This window comes from Aotus nancymaae, unplaced genomic scaffold, assembly GCF_030222135.1.
Source record: "Aotus nancymaae isolate 86718 unplaced genomic scaffold, 86718_ANA_hifiasm-v0.15.2.pri h1tg000019l, whole genome shotgun sequence".
Taxonomy (NCBI): domain Eukaryota; kingdom Metazoa; phylum Chordata; class Mammalia; order Primates; family Aotidae; genus Aotus; species Aotus nancymaae.
Genome location: NW_026988431.1, coordinates 28,827,860 through 28,848,258, shown reverse-complemented (window position 1 = coordinate 28,848,258; position 20,399 = coordinate 28,827,860). Strand labels below are relative to the sequence as shown.

The window sequence follows — 20,399 nt, the reverse complement described above, 5'->3', positions numbered from 1 at the left end:
TGGGAGGCCGAGGTGGGTGGATCACCTGAGGTCAGGATTTCGAAACCAGCCTGGCCAACATGTCAAAACCCTGTCTGCACTAAAAATACAAAAATTAGCCGGGTGTGGTAGCGAGTGCCTGTAGTCCCAGCTACTCATGAAGCTGAGGCAGGAGAATTGCTTGAACCTGGGAGGCAGAGGTTGCAGTGAGCCAAGATTGCACCACTGCACTCCAGACTGAGTAACACAGTGAGACTTCATTTCAAAAATAAATAAAGAAAAAATTGCTCATACAGGATAAAAACTTCAGCTGCAGTATTTTCTAGGAAATGATATACTATCTAAACTTTGGAGTTAAAAAGAAAGACACTGGGCGTGGTGGCTCACACCTGTAATCCCAGCACTTTGGGAGGCCGAGGCAGGTGGATCATGAGGTCAGGAGTTCGAGACCAGCCTGGCCAATATGGTGAAACCCAGTCTCTACTAAAAATACAAAAATTAGCTGGGCGTGGTCCCAGCTACTCAGGAGGCTGAGGCAGAACAATCGCTTGAACCCAGGAGGCGGAGGTTGCAGTGGGCTGACATCACACCACTGCACTCCAGCCTGGGTAACAGTGTAAGACTGTCTCAAAAAAAAAAGGAAGAGACACAAAATCTCTGTCAATAGGTGATGTTCTGAGTTTCCATATGCTAACATTCAAAAAAATGAATGGTGTGTTTTGTACATCTTGCCTCCCTAAACAAAAGATACAAAATCAAAGTTTGAGTTCTCTGGGGATAAAAGGAAAACGACATGGAATAGAATACCACTGCCAGTAACTCTGTCATAAAAAGGTAAGAAAAGGTTAAATATACTGAGATTGAAAACTTCAGGGATTGGCACAAACAACTCCCACCTGTAATTCCAGCATTTTCGGAGGCCAAGGTGGGAGGATCGCCTGGGCCTGGGCAACACAGCAAGACCCCATCTCTACAAAATAATAAAAAATTAGCCAGGCATGATGGTGCACACCTGTAGTCCTGGGTACTCAGGAGGCTGAGGCAGGATGATCACTTGGGCCCAGGAGTTTGAGGTTGCAGTGAGCTGTGACTGCGCCACTGCAATCCAGCCTGGGTGACAGAGCGAGACTCTTTACAATAAAACAAAAACAAACTTCAGTGCTTGAAGTCAAAAACTGTTAGGTCTCAAGAAAAACAAAATCTAGTCACAGAAGACCATGTTTCCTAAAATGTCAATGCCAAGTGTAGAGTGTCACACTAAATAATTGCAAAAATTTAAAGTCATTCCTACTTTTAAATCTGCTACCTTTAGTGAGAAAGTGACTGCCTGCTACTTAGTTAACGCCACTTCTGACCTGATACCAAAGCTGTCTGCTCAAGCCTAATAACAAGTAAGACATACTGTGAATGCTGTTTCCCTCACACGTACACACTACTCTCCGTCATCTTTGGAGATGAATCATCTTACAGAGGTTTCTTGCGGCATGCTTTGATTGGATCCCTGAACAGTTTGGTTGAGGGACTGAAAAGACTTAAAGTTAATGACTTCAAGTCTACCCATTGTATTACTAAATCCAATTATTTAGAATTCCAGTTCCCACTTGGGGGGCAAATTCAAAAGGACTGAACTGCCTTAATGATTACTTTTATGTATATCCTAAATCCCTGACGTGAACATAATTCCTATTTTAAATAATACAAATATGATTATTTAAAGCAATTATTTCTAAGGCCAGGCATGGTGGCTCACGCCTGTAATCCTAGCACCTGGGGAGGCTGAGGCATGCAGATTACTTGAGATCAGGAGTTCAAGACCAGCCTGGACAACATGATGAAACCCCGTCTCCAGTAATAAAAAAAAAAAAAAAAAAAAAATTAGCTGGGCATGGTGGCACACGCCTCTCATCCCAGCTACTGGGGAGGCTGAGGCACGAGAATTGCTTGAACCCAGGAGGTGGAGGCTATGGTAAGCCAGGATTGTGCCACTGCACTCCAGCCTGGGCGACAGAGTGAAACTATGTCAAAAAAGATAATAAAATAAAATAAGCAATTATTTCTTATTCAATATATCACTAATATTCATTATCTTTATTTCAAGCCCAAGAGAAACAATTCGTTATCTTACCTCCATTCTGCAGGCTCCATCAGTACCTAGTTGTAATAAATGGTGAATTATCAGATCTCATGAGACTTCCACAAAAACAGTAAAAAGAAAAAAAAAAGATAAATGGTGAATTAAAACAATTACAAGCCTGCAGTATCAGGATGCTACTATTAGAACATCTGTCCATATGACTTTTTTTTTTGAGACAGAGTTTCACTCTTGCTGCCCAGGTTTGAGTGCAATGGCGTGATCTTGGCTCACTGCAACCTCCACCTCCTGGGTTCAAGCAATTCTCCTGTCTCAGCCTCCCAAGTAGCTGGGATTACAGGCATGTACTACCACACCTAGCAAATTTTGAATTTTTAGTGGAGATGGGGTTTCACCATGTTGGTCAGGCTGATCTCCAACCCCAGACCTCAGGTGATCCATCCGCCTCAACCTCCCAAAGTGCTAGGATTACAGGCGTGAGCCACCGTGCCCAGCACACCTATCCATATGATTTTTTAACTTCATGGCTCTCCTTTGGATTTGACTACCTCCATTAATTTGTTTCCACTCCCTAACTTGAGATCATGACCTAATTTGTTCCTTTGTCAGTCTACACACCCATAGCATGACCTGTCCTAAACTCCTATCCCACATTCTCAAACTCCTGACATCTCCGCCTACGTGTTCCTACCCCAAACCAATTTCACATTCGAACAGAGGGATATAAATGAGCAAAATCTTTAGTGTGCTAAATAAAGAGTAAGAACTACAGGCCAGGCAGGGTGGTTCACAACTGTAATTCCAGCACTTTGCAAGGCTGAGGTAGGAGGATCACCTGAACTCAGGAGTTTGAAATTAGCTTGGGCAACATAGCAAGACCTCATCTTTACTAAAAAAAAAAAAAAAAAAATTAGCTGGGTGTGGTGGCACACATTTTAGTCCCAGCTACTTGAGAGGCTGAGGCAGGGAGGATCGTTTGAGCTCAGGCCAAGGCTGCGGTGAACTATGATCACACTACTGCTCTCCAGTCTGGGTGATGCTGTCTCAAAAATAACCACCCATCCTCCCCCCAAAACCACAAGAGTCTAAACAAATGGTGCTGAACAACTGTATATCCATATGCAGAATAATGAAGTTGGAACCCTAGGTTGCAATAAAAAAAATTAATTCAAAATATACCAAAGACCTAAAAGAAAGAGCTAAAAACATAAAACTCTTAGAAGAAAATAGGGATAAATCTTTATGACTTGGGTTAGGCAATGTTTTCTTAGATATAACACCCAAATCATAAGGAACTAAAAAGCAGCTAAGTTGGACTTCATCAAAATTGAAAATTTTGTGCTCCAAAAGACACTTCTACAAAAGGGAAAAATTGTAAAATATTTACAATTCAGGTATCTGACAAAGTAGTACCTGAAATTTAAAACACTTGCAACTTAATAATAAAATTACAAATAAACCAATTTAGACATTGGTAGAGGATTTGAATACATGTTTTTCCAAAGAAGACATACAGATGGCCAATAAGCACAAGAAAAGATGTTCAACATCACTAGTCATTATAGGAATGCAAAATAAACCACAATGAGATACTTCACACCACTAGGAAGACTAGATCACTAGATACAAGTGATCACAAGGATATGGGGAAATTGAAATCCTCTGACACTGCTGGTGGGAATAGTAATATAATGTGGTGAGGCTACTTTAGAAGTTTGGCAGTTCCTCAAAGTGATATATGACCCAGCAATTTCACCCCTAAGTATATACCAAAGAGAACCGGATATGTTCATAGAAAAACTTGTACATGGAAGTTCATAGCAACATCATTCATAATGCCATCATTCAAAATAATGAAACAACTCAAATGTCCAACTGATGAATGTATAATTTAAATGTGGTATATCCATACAATTACCTATATTGTTCGGCAATAAAAATGAAGCACTGATACATGCTAAGCCTCAAAAACAGGCTAAGTGTAGAAGCCAGTCACTGAAAAACAAATTGTAGAATCTTTTCTAAATGAAATGCCTGGAATGAGAAAATCTACGCTGGACATCATGGCTCATGCAGCTGTAATCCCAGCACTTTGGGAGGCCGAGGTGGGCAGATCACCTGACATCAGGAGTTCGAGACCAACCTGGCCAATATGGAGAAACCCCATCTCTACTAAAAACACAAAAATTAGCCAGGTGTGGTGGTGGTCACCTGTAATCCCAGCTACTTGGGGAAGCTGAGGCAGAATTGCTTGAATCTGGGAGATGGAAGTTGCAGTGAGCCGAGATTCCGCCACTGCACTCCAGCCTGGGCAAGAACAAGACTTCTCAAAAAAAAAAAGGAAGAAAAAAACTAGAGACAAATAATACAATAGTGGCTGCTGCCTAGGACTGAGGAACTGGGGAGGAAAGCAGAGAATGACTAATAACAAATAGGATTTCCTTTTGCGGTGATGAAAATGTTCAAGAATTTTAAGAGTGGTGATGGTTGCATAACTTTGAGAATATACCAAAAAAAGTATTAAATTGTACACTTCAAATGGTGACTTTTGGCCAGGCGTAGTGGCTCCCCAAGTGGCTGTAAAACATTCCACCACTTTGGGAGGCCAAGAAGGACTGCTTGAGACCAGCCTGGGCAATAAAGCAAGACCTCATCTCTTAAAAAAAAAAAAATAGTGCATGGTGGCACACACAGTAATCCCAGCTACTGAGCAGACTCAAGTGGGAGGATTCCTTGATCCCAGGAGTTAGAGACTGCAGTGAGCCATGATTGTGCCACTGCACTCCAACACAAGACCCTGTCTTTTTAAAAAGGGTGACTTCTATCTTAAAAAAAAAAAAAAGATTAAAAAAAAAAGAGGAAATCAAAGGAGGGAAGGGTGATAGGGAGTGAGTTCTGTGCATGTTCTATCTTAAATGGGGCTGTTAAAAAGATATCTCAATCAAGTACAAAGAATAACCAAATAGCAAATTGATAACATTACATATTTAAATTTCATTACCAAAATGACTGAAATATACTTTTGCTAATTTTAAAATCTAGGGACTATCATCCAAACTAAATCCTGAAATTTAAAATTAGTGTTCTTTTTGAGAATTGTTAAATACTCAAGGAACAAAGCCTCAAATCCTTTAATCTATATAAAAATTTTAGATCGGAGGAAGATCCAAGATGGCCGGTTAGGAGCAGCTCAGGATTGCAGCTCCCAGTAAAAGCGCAGAGGGTGAGTGGATGCCGCATTTCCAGATGGATTTTTATTGCCCACAGACCAGGAGATTCCCAGGCGGAGGAGACCCATTGGTTGCCAGAGCGGCTGTTTTGGCTGGCACGGCAGTTCCCGGTGCAAACGGGACTGGGTCCCCTTCTAGCTGGCGAGGGGAGCTACAGGAAGGCAGAGTTGCCCATTCATCTGATTAAAAAAAAGGGGACTGAAACAGGGAGCCAGGACAGGAGATTCCCGGGCAAAAAAGCGCCACGAATCTCAGAGCTGCTGTTTCAGCCGGCGCAGTGGGTTGCCGCATGGGAAATCATACAGATCCCGGTGCCTTTCAACAGGCGACCACCTGGGAGAGAGTTGACCGTTCAACTAAAAAAAAAAAAGGCTCTGAGGCAGGGAGCCAGGTTATCAGGCTCGGCTGGTCCCATCCCCCTCCCCACAAAAAAAAAACAGCAATTGGAAACGCTCTGGGTTGAGAGATTCACAGCAAGCACAGCTGAACACGGGACGGTCCAGCTCTGTGTGGGAGGGGCGTCCACCATTACCGAGGCACTCTACCACTACAGAGGCAGTCCGCCATTGCTGAGGCAGCCTGCCGTTGCCGAGGCAACCCACCATTACAGAGAGAGTCCGCCATTACAGACGTGGGCCACCATTGCCGAGGCAGTTCTAACTACACCCATATAAACAGGACTGCAGGGAAGTTCGCATGGCAGCTGGGCGGAGACCACAGCAGCTCAGCAAAGCCTCTGCAGGCAGAGAGTGACTAGGCTGCCTCCTTGCTGGGCAGGGCAGCCCTGAAAAAAAAAGGCAGCAGCACAGTGGAAACTCATAAATAAAGCCCTAACTCTCCGGGACAGAACACCTGGGAAAAAAAAGGGGTTTATGAGTTCTGCTGCAGCAGACTTAAACGTACCTGCCCAGCAGCTCTGAATGAACAAGAAAGCTCACAGCTCAGCACTTGAGCTCCTATAAAGGACAGTCTCCTCAAGCAGCTCCCTGACCGCCATATATCCAAAGAGTCACCACATAAAGGACAGCTCAGACTGACGTTTGGCAGGTATCCTTCTGGGACAAAGATAGCAGAAGAAACTGGTAGCAACCCTTACTGTTCTGCAGCTGCTGCAGGTGATCCCCAGGCAAGCAGGGACTGGAGTGGACCTCAGCAGTCCTACAGCAGAGGGGCCAGACTGTTAGAAAGAAAACTAAGAAACAGAAATAACTTCATCATCAACAAACAGGATACCCACTCAGAGACGCAATCTGAAAGTCAACAACTACAAAGATGACAGGTGGATAAATCCACAAAGACGGGAAGAAACCAGCGTAAAAAGGATGAAAACACCCGAAACCAGAACACCTCTCCTCCTACAAGGGATCACAACTCCTCACCAGAAAGGGAACAAGACTGGATGGAGAATGAGTGTGATGAAATGACAGAATCAGGCTTCAGAAGGTGGGTAATAAGAAACTTCCGTGAGCTAAAAGAACATGTTCTAACCCAATGCAAAGAAACTAAGAACATTGAAAAAAGATTTGACGAAATGCTAACAAGAATGGACAACTTAAAGAGGAATATAAGTGAATTGATGGAGCTGAAAAACAACACGAGAACTTCGCAAAGCATGCACAAGTTTGAACAGCCGAATTGACCAAGCAGAAAAGGATATCAGAGGTCGAAGATCAACTCAATGAAATAAAATGAGATGGCAAGGTTAGAGAAAACAGGGTAAAAAGGAATGAACAAAGTCAACAAGAAATATGGGACTATGTGAAAAGACCTAATCTACGTTTGATAGGTGTACCTGAAGGTGATGAAGAGAATAAATCCAAGCTATAAAATACTCTTCAGGATATTATCCAGGAAAACTTCCCCAACCTAGCAAGGCAGGCCAATATTCAAGTCCAGGAAATACAGAGAACACCACAAAGATATTCCTCAAGAAGAGCAACCCCAAGGCACATAATCATCAAATTCACCAGGGTTGAAATGAAGGAGAAAATGCTAAGGGCAGCCAGGGAGAAAGGTCGGGTTACCCACAAAGGGAAGCCCATCAGACTCACAGCAGATCTCTCAGCAGAAACCCTACAAGCCAGAAGAGAGTGGGAGCCAATATTCAGTATCCTTAAAGAAACGAACTTTCAACCCAGAATTTCATATCCAGCCAAACTAAGCTTCATAAGTTAAGGAAAAATAAAATCCTTTGCAAAGAAGCAAGTACTCAGAGATTTCATTACCACCAGGCCTGCTTTACAAGAGCTCCTGAAAGAGGCACTACACATAGAAAGGAACAACCAGTACCAGCCACTCCAAAAACATATCAAATGGTAAAGAGCATCAACACAATGAAGAATCTGCATCAATCAATGGGCAAAACAGCTGGCTAGCATCAAAATGGCAGGATCAAATTCACACATAACCATATTAACCCTAAATGTAAATGGACTAAATGCCCCAATCAAAAGACACAGACTGGCAAATTGGATAAAAAGCCAAAACTCATCGGTGTGCTCTATCCAGGAAACCCATCTCACATGCAAGGATACACAAAGGCTCAAAATAAAGGGATGGAGGCAGATTTACCAAGCAAATGAAGAGCAAAAAAAAGCATGAGTTGCAATTCTTGTCTCTGATAAAATAGACTTTAAAGCAACAAAGATCAAAAGAGACAAAGAAGGACATTACATAATGGTAAAATGATCAATGCAACAAGAAGAACTAACGATCCTAAATATATATGTGCCCAATACAGGAGCACCCAGATACATACGGCAAGTTCTTAATAACTTACAAAGAGACTTAGACTCCCACACAATAATAGTTGGAGACTTTAACACTGCATTGTCAATATTAGACAGATCAATGAGACAGAAAATTAACAAGGATATCCAGGACTTGAACTCAGACCTGGACCAAGCAAACCTAATAGACATTTACAGAACTCTCCACCCCAAATCCACAGAATATACATTCTTCTCAGCACCACATCACACCTACTCTAAAATTGACCACATAATTGGAAGTAAATCACTCCTCAGCAAATGCAAAAGAACGGAAATCATAACAGTCTCTCAGACCACAGTGCGATCAAGTTAGAACTCAGAATTCAAAAACTAACTCAGAACCGCACAGCTTCATGGAAACTGAACAACTGGCTCTTGAATGTTGACTGGATAAACAATGAAATGAAGGCAGAAGTAAAGATGTTCTTCGAAACCAACGAGAACAAAGACATAACATACCAGAATCTCTGGGACACATTTAAAGCAGTCTCTAGAGGAAAACATATAGCAAGAAGTGCCCACATTGAGAAGCAAGGAGAGATCTAAAATTGACACCCTATCGTCAAAATTGAAAGAGCTAGAGGAGCAACACCAAAAAAACCTCAAAACCTAGCAGAAGACAAGAAATAACCAAGATCAGAGCAGAACTGAAGGAGATAGAGACACAAAAAACCCTTCAAAAATCAATAAATCCAGGAGCAGGTTTTTCAAAAAGATCAACAAAATAGACCACTAGACAGATTAATAAAAAAGAAAAGAGAGAATAACCAAATAGATGCAATAAAAAACGATAAAGGGGATATCACCACAGATTCCACAGAAATTCAGACCATCATCAGGGATTATTACAAACAACTCTATGCACATAAACTAGGAAACCTGGAAGAAATGGATAAATTCGTGGACACTTGCCTCCTCCCAAGCCTAAACCAGGAAGAAGTCAAAACCCTGAATAGACCAATAACAAGGGCAGAAGTCGAGGCAGCAATTAAGAGCCTACCACCCAAAAAAAGCCCAGGTCCAGATGGGTTCACAGTCGAATTCTACCAGACACACAAAGAGGAGCTGGTACCATTCCTTCTGAAACTATTCCAAATAATCCAAAAAGAGGGAATCCTTCTCAAATCATTTTATGAGGCCAACATCATCCTGATACCAAAACCCGACAGAGACTCAACAAGAAAAGAGAACTTCAGGCCAATATCCATGATGAACATAGATGCAAAAATCTTCAATAAAATACTGGGAAGCCGACTGCAACAGCACATCAAAAAGCTTATCCACCATGATCAAGTAAGATTCATCCCGGGGATGCAAGGCTGGTTCAACATACCCAAGTCTATAAATGTAATTCACCACATAAACAGAACCAAAGACAAAAACCACATGATTATCTCAATTGATGTAGAGAAGGCCTTTGACAAAATTCAGCCCTTTATGCTAAAAACCCTCAATAAACCAGGTATTGACGGAACGTATCTCAAAATAATAAATGCTATTTACGACAAACCAACAGCCAATATCATACTGAACGGGCAAAAGCTGGAAGCACTCCCTTTGAAATCTGGCACTAGACAAGGATGCCCTATCTCATCACTCCTATTCAATATAGTACTGGAAGTTCTAGCCAGAGTAATCAGGCAAGAAAAAGACATAAAGCGTATTCACATAGGAAAGGAGGAAGTCAAATTGTCTCTATTTGCAGACAACATGATTGTATATCCAGAAGACCCCATTGCCTCTGCCCAAAATCTCCTGAAACTGATAAGCAACTTCGGCAAAGTCTCAGGATACAAAATCAATGTGCAAAAATCACAAGCATTCCTATACATCAATAATAGACTTAAAGAGAGCCAAATCAAGAATGAACTGCCATTCACAATTGCTACAAAGAGAATAAAATACCTAGGAATACAACTAACAAGGAACGTAAAGGACCTCTTCAAGGAGAACTACAAACCACTGCTCAACGCAATAAGAGAGGACACAAACAGATGGAGAAACATTCCATGTTCATGGTTAGGAAGAATCAATATCATGAAAATGGCCATACTGCCCAAAGTAATTTACAGATTCAACGCTATCCCCATCAAGCTACCAATGACCTTCTTCACAGAAATGGGAAAAAAGAGAGCCCACATAGCCAAGTCAATTCTAAGCAAAAAGAACAAAGCGGGAGGCATTACACTACTGGACTTCAAACTATACTACAAGGCTATAGTAATCAAAACAGCATGGTACTGGTACCAAAACAGAGATACAGACCAATGGAACAGAACAGAGGCCTCAGAAATAATGCCCAACATTTACAACCATCTGATCTTTGACAAACCTGACAAAAACAAGCAATGGGGAAAGGATTCCCTGTTTAATAAATGGTGTTGGGAAAACTGGCTAGCCATGTGCAGAAAGCAGAAACTGGACCCCTTCCTGACACCTTACACTAAAATTAACTCCAGATGGATTAAAGACTTAAACATAAGACCTAACACCATAAAAACCCTAGAAGAAAATCTAGGCAAAACCATTCAGGACATAGGCGCAGGCAAGGACTTCATAACCAAAACACCAAAAGCATTGGCAACAAAAGCCAAAATAGACAAATGGGACCTAATCAAACTCCACAGCTTCTGCATGGCAAAAGAAACAGTCATTAGAGTGAATCAGCAACCAAAAGAATGGGAAAAAATTTTTACAGTTTACCCATCTGACAAAGGGCTGATATCCAGAATTTACAAAGAACTAAAACAGATTTACAAGAGAAAAACAGGCCCATTCAAAAGTGGGAGAAGGATATGAACAGACACTTTACAAAAGAAGACATACATGAGGCCAACAAGCATATGAAAAAATGCTCATCATCACTGGTTGTTAGAGAAATGCAAATCAAAACTACATTGAGATACCATCTCACGCCAGTTAGAATGGCAATCATGAAAAAATCTGGAGACAACAGATGCTGGAGAGGATGTGGAGAAATGGGAACACTTTTACACTGTTGGTGGGAGTGTAAATTAGTTCAACCATTGTGGAAAACAGTGTGGCGATTCCTCAAGGACCTATAAGTAGAAATTCCATTTGACCCAGCAATCCCATTACTGGGTACATATTCAAAGGATTATAAATCGTTCTACTATAAGGACACATGCACACAAATGTTCATTGCAGCACAGTTTACAATAGCAAAGACCTGGAACCAACTCAAATGCCCATCAATGATAGACTGGACAGGGAAAACACCATGGAATATTATGCAGCCATCAAAAACGATGAGTTTGCATCCTTTGTAAGGACATGGATGAACCTGGAAACCATCCTTCTCAGCAAACTGACACAAGAACACAAAATCAAACACCGCATGTTCTCACTCATAGGCAGGTGTTGAACAATGAGAACACATGTACACAGGGAGGAGAGCACTAGACACTGGGGTCTGTCGGGGGGAAATAGGGGAGGGACAGTGGGGGGTGGGGAGTTGGGGAGAGATAGCATGGGGAGAAATGCCAGATATAGGTGAAGGGGAGGAAGGCAGCAAATCACACTGCCACGTGTGCACCTATGCAACAATCTTGCATGTTCTTCACATGTACCCTAAAACCTAAAATGCAATTTAAAAAAAAAAAAGCAATTCAGGCACAGAAATGGGTCACTATGGAACTGTCCAGTTAGTGCTCCAACTGGGGTCTGAATCTGGACAATGTACCATTCTTACTAGCAAAAGACATCCTGGCTTCTGGCTTGGCAAAAAATTCCAAATCAACCCTGACCTACCTATCTGCTCCTGGAAGATTTAATAAATCCCAATATCATCAGTGCTGAAAGAGAGACCTTAACATACAATGTTAGAAACATGTAACTTTCCCTTTAAAGTGCTGTGAAAAATAGAAAAAATATGGAAGGAAAACATTCAGCACTTCAAGAAGGAAGAAAGAACAGGAGGAAAAGAGTATGAGTGATTGAAGAACAAATTATTTCTAGAACAGAAGAAAAAATAAATTTCTATAAAACTTAAAACTTTCTACATGTAAGAAACTATTTAAAGGGTAACACCTGAGTTCAAAAAAATACTGTCTTTCACCACAATATTTGGGAGGAAATAGGAGAAATATTTATAGGAGAAATAAAATGCTCTGCTGGCAAAAAAAAAAAAAAAAAAAAATTTTTTTAGATCCCTCTACTAGTTTAAAGTAACAAAATTTAATACAGCAACAAGGACAAATGTGCATTTCAAAAGTTTTCCAAAGAAATTTGTCAGCTTTGCAGCCATACATGCCTGTTCTGTATTTTTAAATGTTTCTATTTCTTTTTAACTGTCTTTGGTTTGCCTAAATCCTCATCTGTCTTTTTATGATTGAGTACTCTGCAAACACTTCTCAAACAGAAAGTAACTCTTGAGTTTAGAGCATCATCATTTTCCTAAAGCAAGAGAGAGGTATGACCTCAACTCACCATTTTCAAAGACAGAATAAGACTTTAAAATAACCATTACAGTTCAAAATCCATATATTTACTTTTTATTGAATTTGTTAATGTTACAGAGTTCTTGCACTGCCAAACCATGCCTGAGAATTCAAACAAATGGTACAATGGACAGCCTCATCCACCCATCATACAGTATATTAAAACTTGATTCATGTACATTTTGATATTTTCACAATCTTTTAAAAAGGTATAACAAAGAGTTGGAATTTAAATCTGCTGAGGGTACAGTATGCTTTTACATAACACCTCCACTTAGTCATCTCTGTTCATTCTTCAGTAACATAACCCTCGACAAAATTTTGCTGGGAAAAAATACATACTTTCAGGGAAAATACACAGTTCAGCAATGAAGAGACTATTTTTTAAGGTTTTTGGTTCCCAAATAATGTCTTCAGTTTACCAAGAATCCCATTTCTGATTTAATCACTCAACCTCCCCTTGGCTGGCTCAGCTACTCACTCAAATACATTAGAAGACAGGCATCCTGCCTGCCACCTCAAATGCCAACATTATTGCCCAGATGTGGGTGGCAGATCCCATCAGGAGATACTGTAACCCCCCTCAGAGTCCCAATTCCTGCACGGACACTTTCATCAAGACTAAACTCCTATCCAAAAATGCTCCCACATCAAAATAGTTTTACTCACCCACTTGCTTCACTCTTGCCAGTAGCAAGTCTGCAACTCATGCATTTGGCAAAGGGATTTATTATAGAGAAACCCAGACTCTACATCAAGTAGTCAGATTACCACTTTCAGATATTTCCATTGAAAGATACAAAACTAGGAAACTGCCAGACTATCTCATTAGGTGGACACTCTTCTGTAATTCTGGGTAGCTTCCTCAGGTCCCTTTAAAGGACCAAAAACTATGATTAATAGGTATTTTAAGCTGTAATTATTAAAAACAGAAGTGCTACATCACCTGTCTTTCGCCCTGACTCTCCAAATGAACATAAAGACACACCAAAAGGTTGAAAACAGAGCTAGCTGGGACAATCACTGCATCTATGAACAGCCAATACTTTGCAAATTTGGGCACAAGTATATAAGCTATTCTTATCAAAGATCACGCACAATCCATGATACTTAAATGGGTTTTAGCTGAGGTTTTGCTCACGTTGCTCTGAATTTGTTAAGGACAGATCAGTGAACCCCTTAGCCTCAGCAGAAAGCATATTCTTCCCACTGCAGTTTACTATACCATTTAGACCTGATTAGGCAAGGCATTAGCAGCACCTGAAGTTGAGCCTCCAGCATCCACTGCCCTTTACATCAAAGGCTATTTGGTTCCACCACCCTCAGGATTGGCATTCCCATGAGACATCTGACAATCCTAATGTATACTTCAGGTTACTTAACCAAGCAATATGCTCTGTCAAAGAACTTATTTCAAGTCAAAGCAAAAAAGGCCTTAATGTAGAACAAAAACAAAACAAAAAAGCACTATCCAAACAAAAAAATTACCAAAAAACCCACAAGATTATTCTCTCCCTTCCCCCTTCCCCCACTTGGTGGACCCCAGTTTAGTTGAATTTATTTTGTGGTTTCTTCAGAATACAACTAAAATTTAAACTACAAATCACAGCCCTACACAGATGACCTGAACACATCAGTTCTTTTCAGCGGTGTGTTCCAGGAAGTCTAATATAGCCACAGCCTACTACAGAGAGTATTCCTTAAGAGTAGGGCACAGGACAGGTTAATTAAGGTCACTTAAATCTTCATCTTTTACAGCAGATCAGAACCCAGATGGCTGACTTTTTATGCAGGATTTCCGATAAGAATCCAGTAGAGCTGGTTTGAAGGTTCACATCGACACTTAATAGTTGTAAGCTTCTTATCCAGAAGTTGTGATCCACACGAAGTCCACAATGAGTGCAGCAAATCTGAGGTAGTCAACCCTTATGAAGGCTCAGTATCTGAACATAAAAAGATTTTGAAATGACCACTGGCTGCAGGTTTTGGTTTTTTGTATTTGCAGAGTAAATATGAAAGAACACTGTTGAAACTAGTTCACACATTTATGTAACAATGAAAATTCCCCTAAATCCAATATGCATTGAGCAGTCGTGACACTTTAACTTCCATAGTGCCATAGGGCCGGTCATGAAACTCAGTGGTCTGTAACGGTGTCTGTAGATCCAGCAGAGATCAGATGATGAATGGCTGTTGGTGGTGGTTAGCTGTAGTTTAGTTACCTCAGAAGGGTTAGCAAAGCCCATTCCTTAATTGTATTGTGAGTGGCTGCTTTTCTGATTTTCAAGCACAGCATACTGGTTGTCTAGCTGAAGTTTAAGGGCCTGGTTTTTTGAAACCTCATCCCTACCTCTATTTTTGTGTCTTACTACTTCAAAGCTCTTCTCCATTTCTTTATCCCTAAGGGAAAAGAAATGTAATCAGTAAACATTTCTTCTTCACTAGGGTTTTTGAAAATATTCGTCCTTGAATTTACAAAAAAGCCACCCCTTAGAAGAATGCTGGGGAGGGGTAGGAGTAAAGGCATATATAAAATCCTTATCAAATCATTTTAAGGCTTCAATTAGAACAAAAAACACAGAACACTGTACTGAAGCTCTAGGGTCCTATCTTCTACTGAACAGTATTAACTGTGACCCTATTTCAGGACAATCTTGAAGAAAACTGTTAAAAGCTGTGTAATGAGATTCCTCCTAAGACTTTCACTTTTAGCAAGTAATAGATAATAGATAATACATTTCTCTCTTTATGCACAAGAATAACAATTTTCTCATTCAAGTAAATTCTACTCATTAGTCAATGATTTCTCCTCACATCGATTTTGAGGGAGTGGATCTGATTAGGTCAGGTAAAGAAACTTTAGTGTGGTGAATCACGGCCCTCCCAAGGTCCCTTATACATTTTTTAAGACAGAGCAGAGGAGCAAGTCCATGTGGAGGTTTAAATTCAAGCCAGCTGTGCTCTCAAAATGGTGAAAAGGCTGGGATTTATTCTAAAAGCCACCCCAAAAAACATTTCCATCTGATGTCATTTACATTTCTTCCCATTTTATTTATGTTTTAAAATTCATGTCCCTAAGTAAGATGTAGATGTGCCATATGTAGTCATTTAATTCCAGGTAGCATTCATTTTAAGTACCTGCTGAAATAAGATTATTTTAATATTAGATTTATAAATGTCAACATCTTCTGTCTATAGTCACATAAACTGGGAATACAATTAAACAGCGCTTTTATATTTCTAGTTTCCATATTATAAGGCGCAAAAGCCACTTAATTATAAAAGAATTAACTACACTGAAACTTGTCATTGCTAAAAAACATAAACCAGGGTTAAGAGAAACTTTTGCAGACAGCAGACATAGTTCAGTCTCCAGTGTTCTTTGCCCTCCCCCTTTCCTCCCCTCTAGGCATATAAAGTCCCACCCTGATTCTCAGTTGCCTGTCAGCTGAAGCCCAGGCTTTACTAGTTAAGCAGTCTTCCTTGGGTGGGTATGCACATCCCCTACACCCCACTCTGTGGCCAAGGAATGGACATCCCAAACAAAATGCAGTAATTATAGTACTTACTTCCGGCTTTCTACATGCTTGGCAGTTGACTGCAGGGATGGGAACTGTGTATCGCTGTAGATTTCTGGTGGTCCTTGTGGTGTTTTCCTTGTTGTGGTTAACCTGGCCCCAGGAGGCCTATATACACCACTAGTCATTGCCGGTTCTGGGGTTTCTGTAACTAATATTTTATAACAATTTAGATAAACTATTAAAATGCTCAGCATTTTAATAAGCCATTCTTGCATTCCCAATCATTTAACAAATAACCTGATTATAAGAAGGGTCTCTGGGTCAGACAACAGACGAAAACTTATTTGAGAAAATGTCTGAAAGTAAAAACAGGCTGGGCACAGTAGCTCACGCCTGTAATCCAAGCACTCTGGGAGGTAGAGGTGGGCGGGTCACCTGATGTCAGGAGTTCAAGACCAGCCTACCCAACATGGTGAAACCCCAACTCCTCCAAAAATACACAAAAATTAGCCAAGCGTGATGGCAGACACCTATAATCCCAGCTACTTGGTGGGCTGAGGGAGCTGGAACCTGGGAGGCGGAGGCTGCAGTAAACCCAGACTGAGCCACTGCACTCCAGTCTGGGCAAAAAGAGCAAAATTCCATCTCAACAACAACAAAAAGGTGAAAACACTATATATTTCTAGGGTAGTACCCTAACTCCTCTTCCATGTACAACTTTAGTAATCTATGTAAATGCTGAGTTCCACAGGCCAAACTACTGGAAATGAGAAAGGAATCTGTTGAACCTGGATGACTGGTCTCATCAGCCATCCAGTTATAGCAGCCCTATTTCAGAATAGGACCACTTTAGTCCTCAATTTACCTACCAGCAAATATGAATTACTTCTTTACCTGATTGGTGGACTGGTTATGATGCCATATGTAAATAATTTATTTAATGAAATGCCAGTGTGGGGCCGGGCGTGGTGGCTCACACCTGTAATCCCAGCACTTTGGGAGGCCGAGGCGAGTGGATCACGAGGTCAAGAGATCGAGACCATCCTGGTCAACATGGTGAAGCCCCGTCTCTAAAAAAAATACAAAAAATTAGCTGGGCATGGTGGCGCATGCCTGTAATCCCAGCTACTCAGGAGGCTGAGGCAGGAGAATTGCCTGAACCCAGGAGGCAGAGGTTGCGGTGAGCCGAGATCGCGCCATTGCACTCCAGCCTGGGTAACAAGAGCGAAACTCTGTCTCCAAAAAAAAAAAAAAAAACCCGAAATGCCAGTGTGGTTATTTATTAAGATGCTAACCGGGGCCAGGTGCAGTGGCTCACGCCTGTAATCCCAACACTTCGGGAGGCCAAGGTGGGCAGATTGCTTGAGGTCAGGAGTCCAGCCTGGCCAACACAGTGAAACCCCATCTTTACTAAAATTACAAAGAATTAGCAGGGTATGGTGGTGCACGCCTGTAATCTCAGCTACTTGGGAGGTAGAGGCAGAAGAATTACTTGAACCCGGGAGGTGGAGGTTGCATTGCAGTGACTGCAGATTGTGCCAATGCACTCCAGCCTGGGCAAGAGAGTGAGACTTTGCCTCAAAAAAAAAAAAAAAAAAAAAAAGAAAAGAAAAAAGATTCTAGCTGGGCACGGTGGCTCATGCCTGAAATCCCAGCACTATGGAAGGCCGAGGCGGGCAGGTCACTTAAAGTAAGAGGCCAGACCCATCTCAAACAAAACAAAAAGATTCTAAAGATGATCTAAAAACCTAAGACCAGATGTGGTGGTTCACACCTGTATTCCCAGCACTTTGGGGGGCTAAGGTGGGAGGACTGCTTGAGCCCAGGAGTTGGAGACAAGCCTGAGCAACATAGTGAGATCTCATGTCTATAATAAAATAAACAGGTGGTGTGCCCTGGTAGTCTACTTGGAAGGCTGGGGTGGGAGGATGACTTGAGCCCAAGCAGTTGAGGGGCTGCAATGAGCCATGATCGCACCATTGCACTCCAATCTGGGCCACAGAGCGAGACTCTGTCTCTAAAAAATATAAAAATAAAAATCTAAAATTAAAGCATGGCTGGGCACAATGGCTCAGGCCTGCAACCTCAGCTCTTTGTGAGATGGAGGCAAAAGAATCCTTTGAGGCCCAGGAGGTAGAGACCCGCCTGTCACTTTGTCAACATAGTGAAACTCTGTCACTACAAATAAATGAGCCAGGTATAGTGGTGCATTATCTGTAGTCCCAGCTACAGAGTGAGACCCCCTGTCTAAGAATATCCTTAATTATTTCACTATCTTTCACCTCATCAACAGATTTTATGACTCTACCTCTTTTTTATTTACTTAGAAAACACAGGTAAAACAGGGAAAAACAAAGAGCTGAGCAGCCCAAGGTCTTCCCTCATAGCTAACATTCCAGCTTTTTCCTATCGTTTTTCCATGCTCAATATGGATTCAAACAGTGTTATATACATGTTTTTCACTTACTGAAAACATTTCAAATAAGCATCTATGTGATTATTTACAAGACCACTGACAGAATAAATAGACAAAAACATACACACAGCAAAAAGCTGGAAAGATTTAAAATGTTAACATATAGTAGTTATCTGTGATTTCTGGATAGCAAGATTTGGAGTGATCTGTTATTCTTTACACTATTCTGAATAAAATAATGGGTATACATTTCTTAAAGTGGTGTAAGGAGACTTTCCAGACAGCTGTTTCCTAACCGTCCCTATTCCATGAAATTCTAATGCTGCAGATAAACTATACATCTGTTTATGCACTTTGGTCTTCTCGTGGGCCACAAATGACTATTAAGGTATGAGATTCCTTCAGCCTGAAAGAAGCAACTTTTACTCCCTTGAGAATGATAAAATTGACTTGCATCTTTTTCCTGAAGACTTTGGAGAAAAAAAAAAGCATGATAAAATCAGCTCTGCTGAGAATTCATGCTTCAAAAAACATGAAAGTCAAATAGGGAACGAAAAAGACAAAGCACAAGTGAAAAACAAGGGCCCCAATATTCCTTACTCAGCTATCAAAAATATTTTAAAATACGGGAGGCTGAGGCAGGAGAATTGCTTGAACCCAGGAGGTGGAGATTGCAGTGAGCTGAGATTGCGCCACTGTACTCCAGCCTGGTGCCTGGCGACAGAGTGAGACTCTGTTTCAAAAAAAAAGGAAAAAAAATTTTTAAATAATAAAACCTTTAGGAATTTCCTCTCATGAAAACCTTGAGTTAAATCCAACCCTTGGTAATTAATACTAAAAATCCTAAATTAAAAGCTTACTTTGTATTCTAGTAAATTAAAATCTTTTCCTTACCTTTTCCATTAGCAAGTAGTTAATATTTAAAGAGAAAATTGGAATAAATGCTCAAACAAATTCCAATAAATAAAACTGGAATTGACTAATCTATCTACATATAAATTTTATAACAACGTATAGTACAAAAGTATGTCTTTTAACTTCCAGATTCCTTTTATTTAGGATTTCAAAGTCTTTTAACATCCCACTCTACTAGGAATGAAAAGGAGCCTCTCCTCCACATCCCGCCACAATCAGGCACTTGGTTGAAAGTGGACCATATATAAATTAGACGTTTTTCTGAAAATTACAGAAAATTACCAATTACTGGAGCAGGAGGTGCTTGTACCGGAGCTGTTTTGTTCCAGGGACCTGAAGATTTTTCCATACCACCACCACCACCTCCACCTTCTTCCCAGTTATCACCTGGATCTTGTCTCTTTTCATTATCGTCTTCTTCCTTTTCACTGTTGAAAAAGCAAGCATGTAAATTCAACTAAGGAACCACCAAAAAAATTTGCAGTCCAAATTATCCATGATTATCTGTGCAACCCTGAAGAAGTCACCTAATCTCTTTGGAACCTAAAGGTCTTATTTAAAAAGTGAGGCCGAGTATAGTGGCTCACACCTGTAATCCTAGCACTTTGGGAGGCCGAGGTGGACGGATCACCTAAGGTCAGGAGTTCAAGTCCAGCCTGGGCAACATGGCGAAACTCCATCTCTACTAAAAATACAAAAATTAGCCAGGCATGGGGACGCACACCTGTAATCCCAGCTACTGGGGAAGCTGAGGCAGGAGAATCCCTTGAACCCAGAAGGTGGAGGCTACAGTGAGCTGAGATCGTGCCACTGCACTCCCACCTGGGCAACAGGGCATGACTGTGTCTTTAAAAATAAAAATAAAAATAAAAACAAAGAACTGATATGCCTCTGTGACAATATGCCTGATCATTTATAGCAGCACCAAGTAAAAGCAGGACCCCAGCTGCTGCCTCAAGCGACTAAGGGAAGGAAGGGAGGTTGATACCACCTGAAATGCAGAGAACAAAGTGAG

At 41.0% G+C, this 20,399-nt stretch overlaps 1 protein-coding gene across 5 annotated transcripts in view; it reads right to left on the bottom strand.

The window, feature by feature from the left end:
* Window positions 1–12,570: 12,570 nt before the first annotated feature.
* Window positions 12,571–20,399, bottom strand: part of CDV3 (CDV3 homolog) — a 46,495-nt gene continuing 38,666 nt past the window's right edge. For 2 of the 5 annotated variants that reach the window (XM_064378703.1, XM_021666627.2), the window contains exons 3-5: window positions 19,667–19,812; window positions 16,102–16,261; window positions 12,571–14,932 (exon numbers count right to left, since the gene is read on the bottom strand). In XM_064378703.1, coding sequence (XP_064234773.1) covers window positions 14,782–14,932; window positions 16,102–16,261; window positions 19,667–19,812 — 457 coding nt within the window. In that variant the 3' untranslated portion in view covers window positions 12,571–14,781. Of the gene's footprint in view, window positions 15,674–16,101; window positions 16,262–19,666; window positions 19,813–20,399 lie in introns of all 5 variants that reach the window. The other 3 variants (XM_064378702.1, XM_064378700.1, XM_064378701.1) reach the window with 3 other exon arrangements.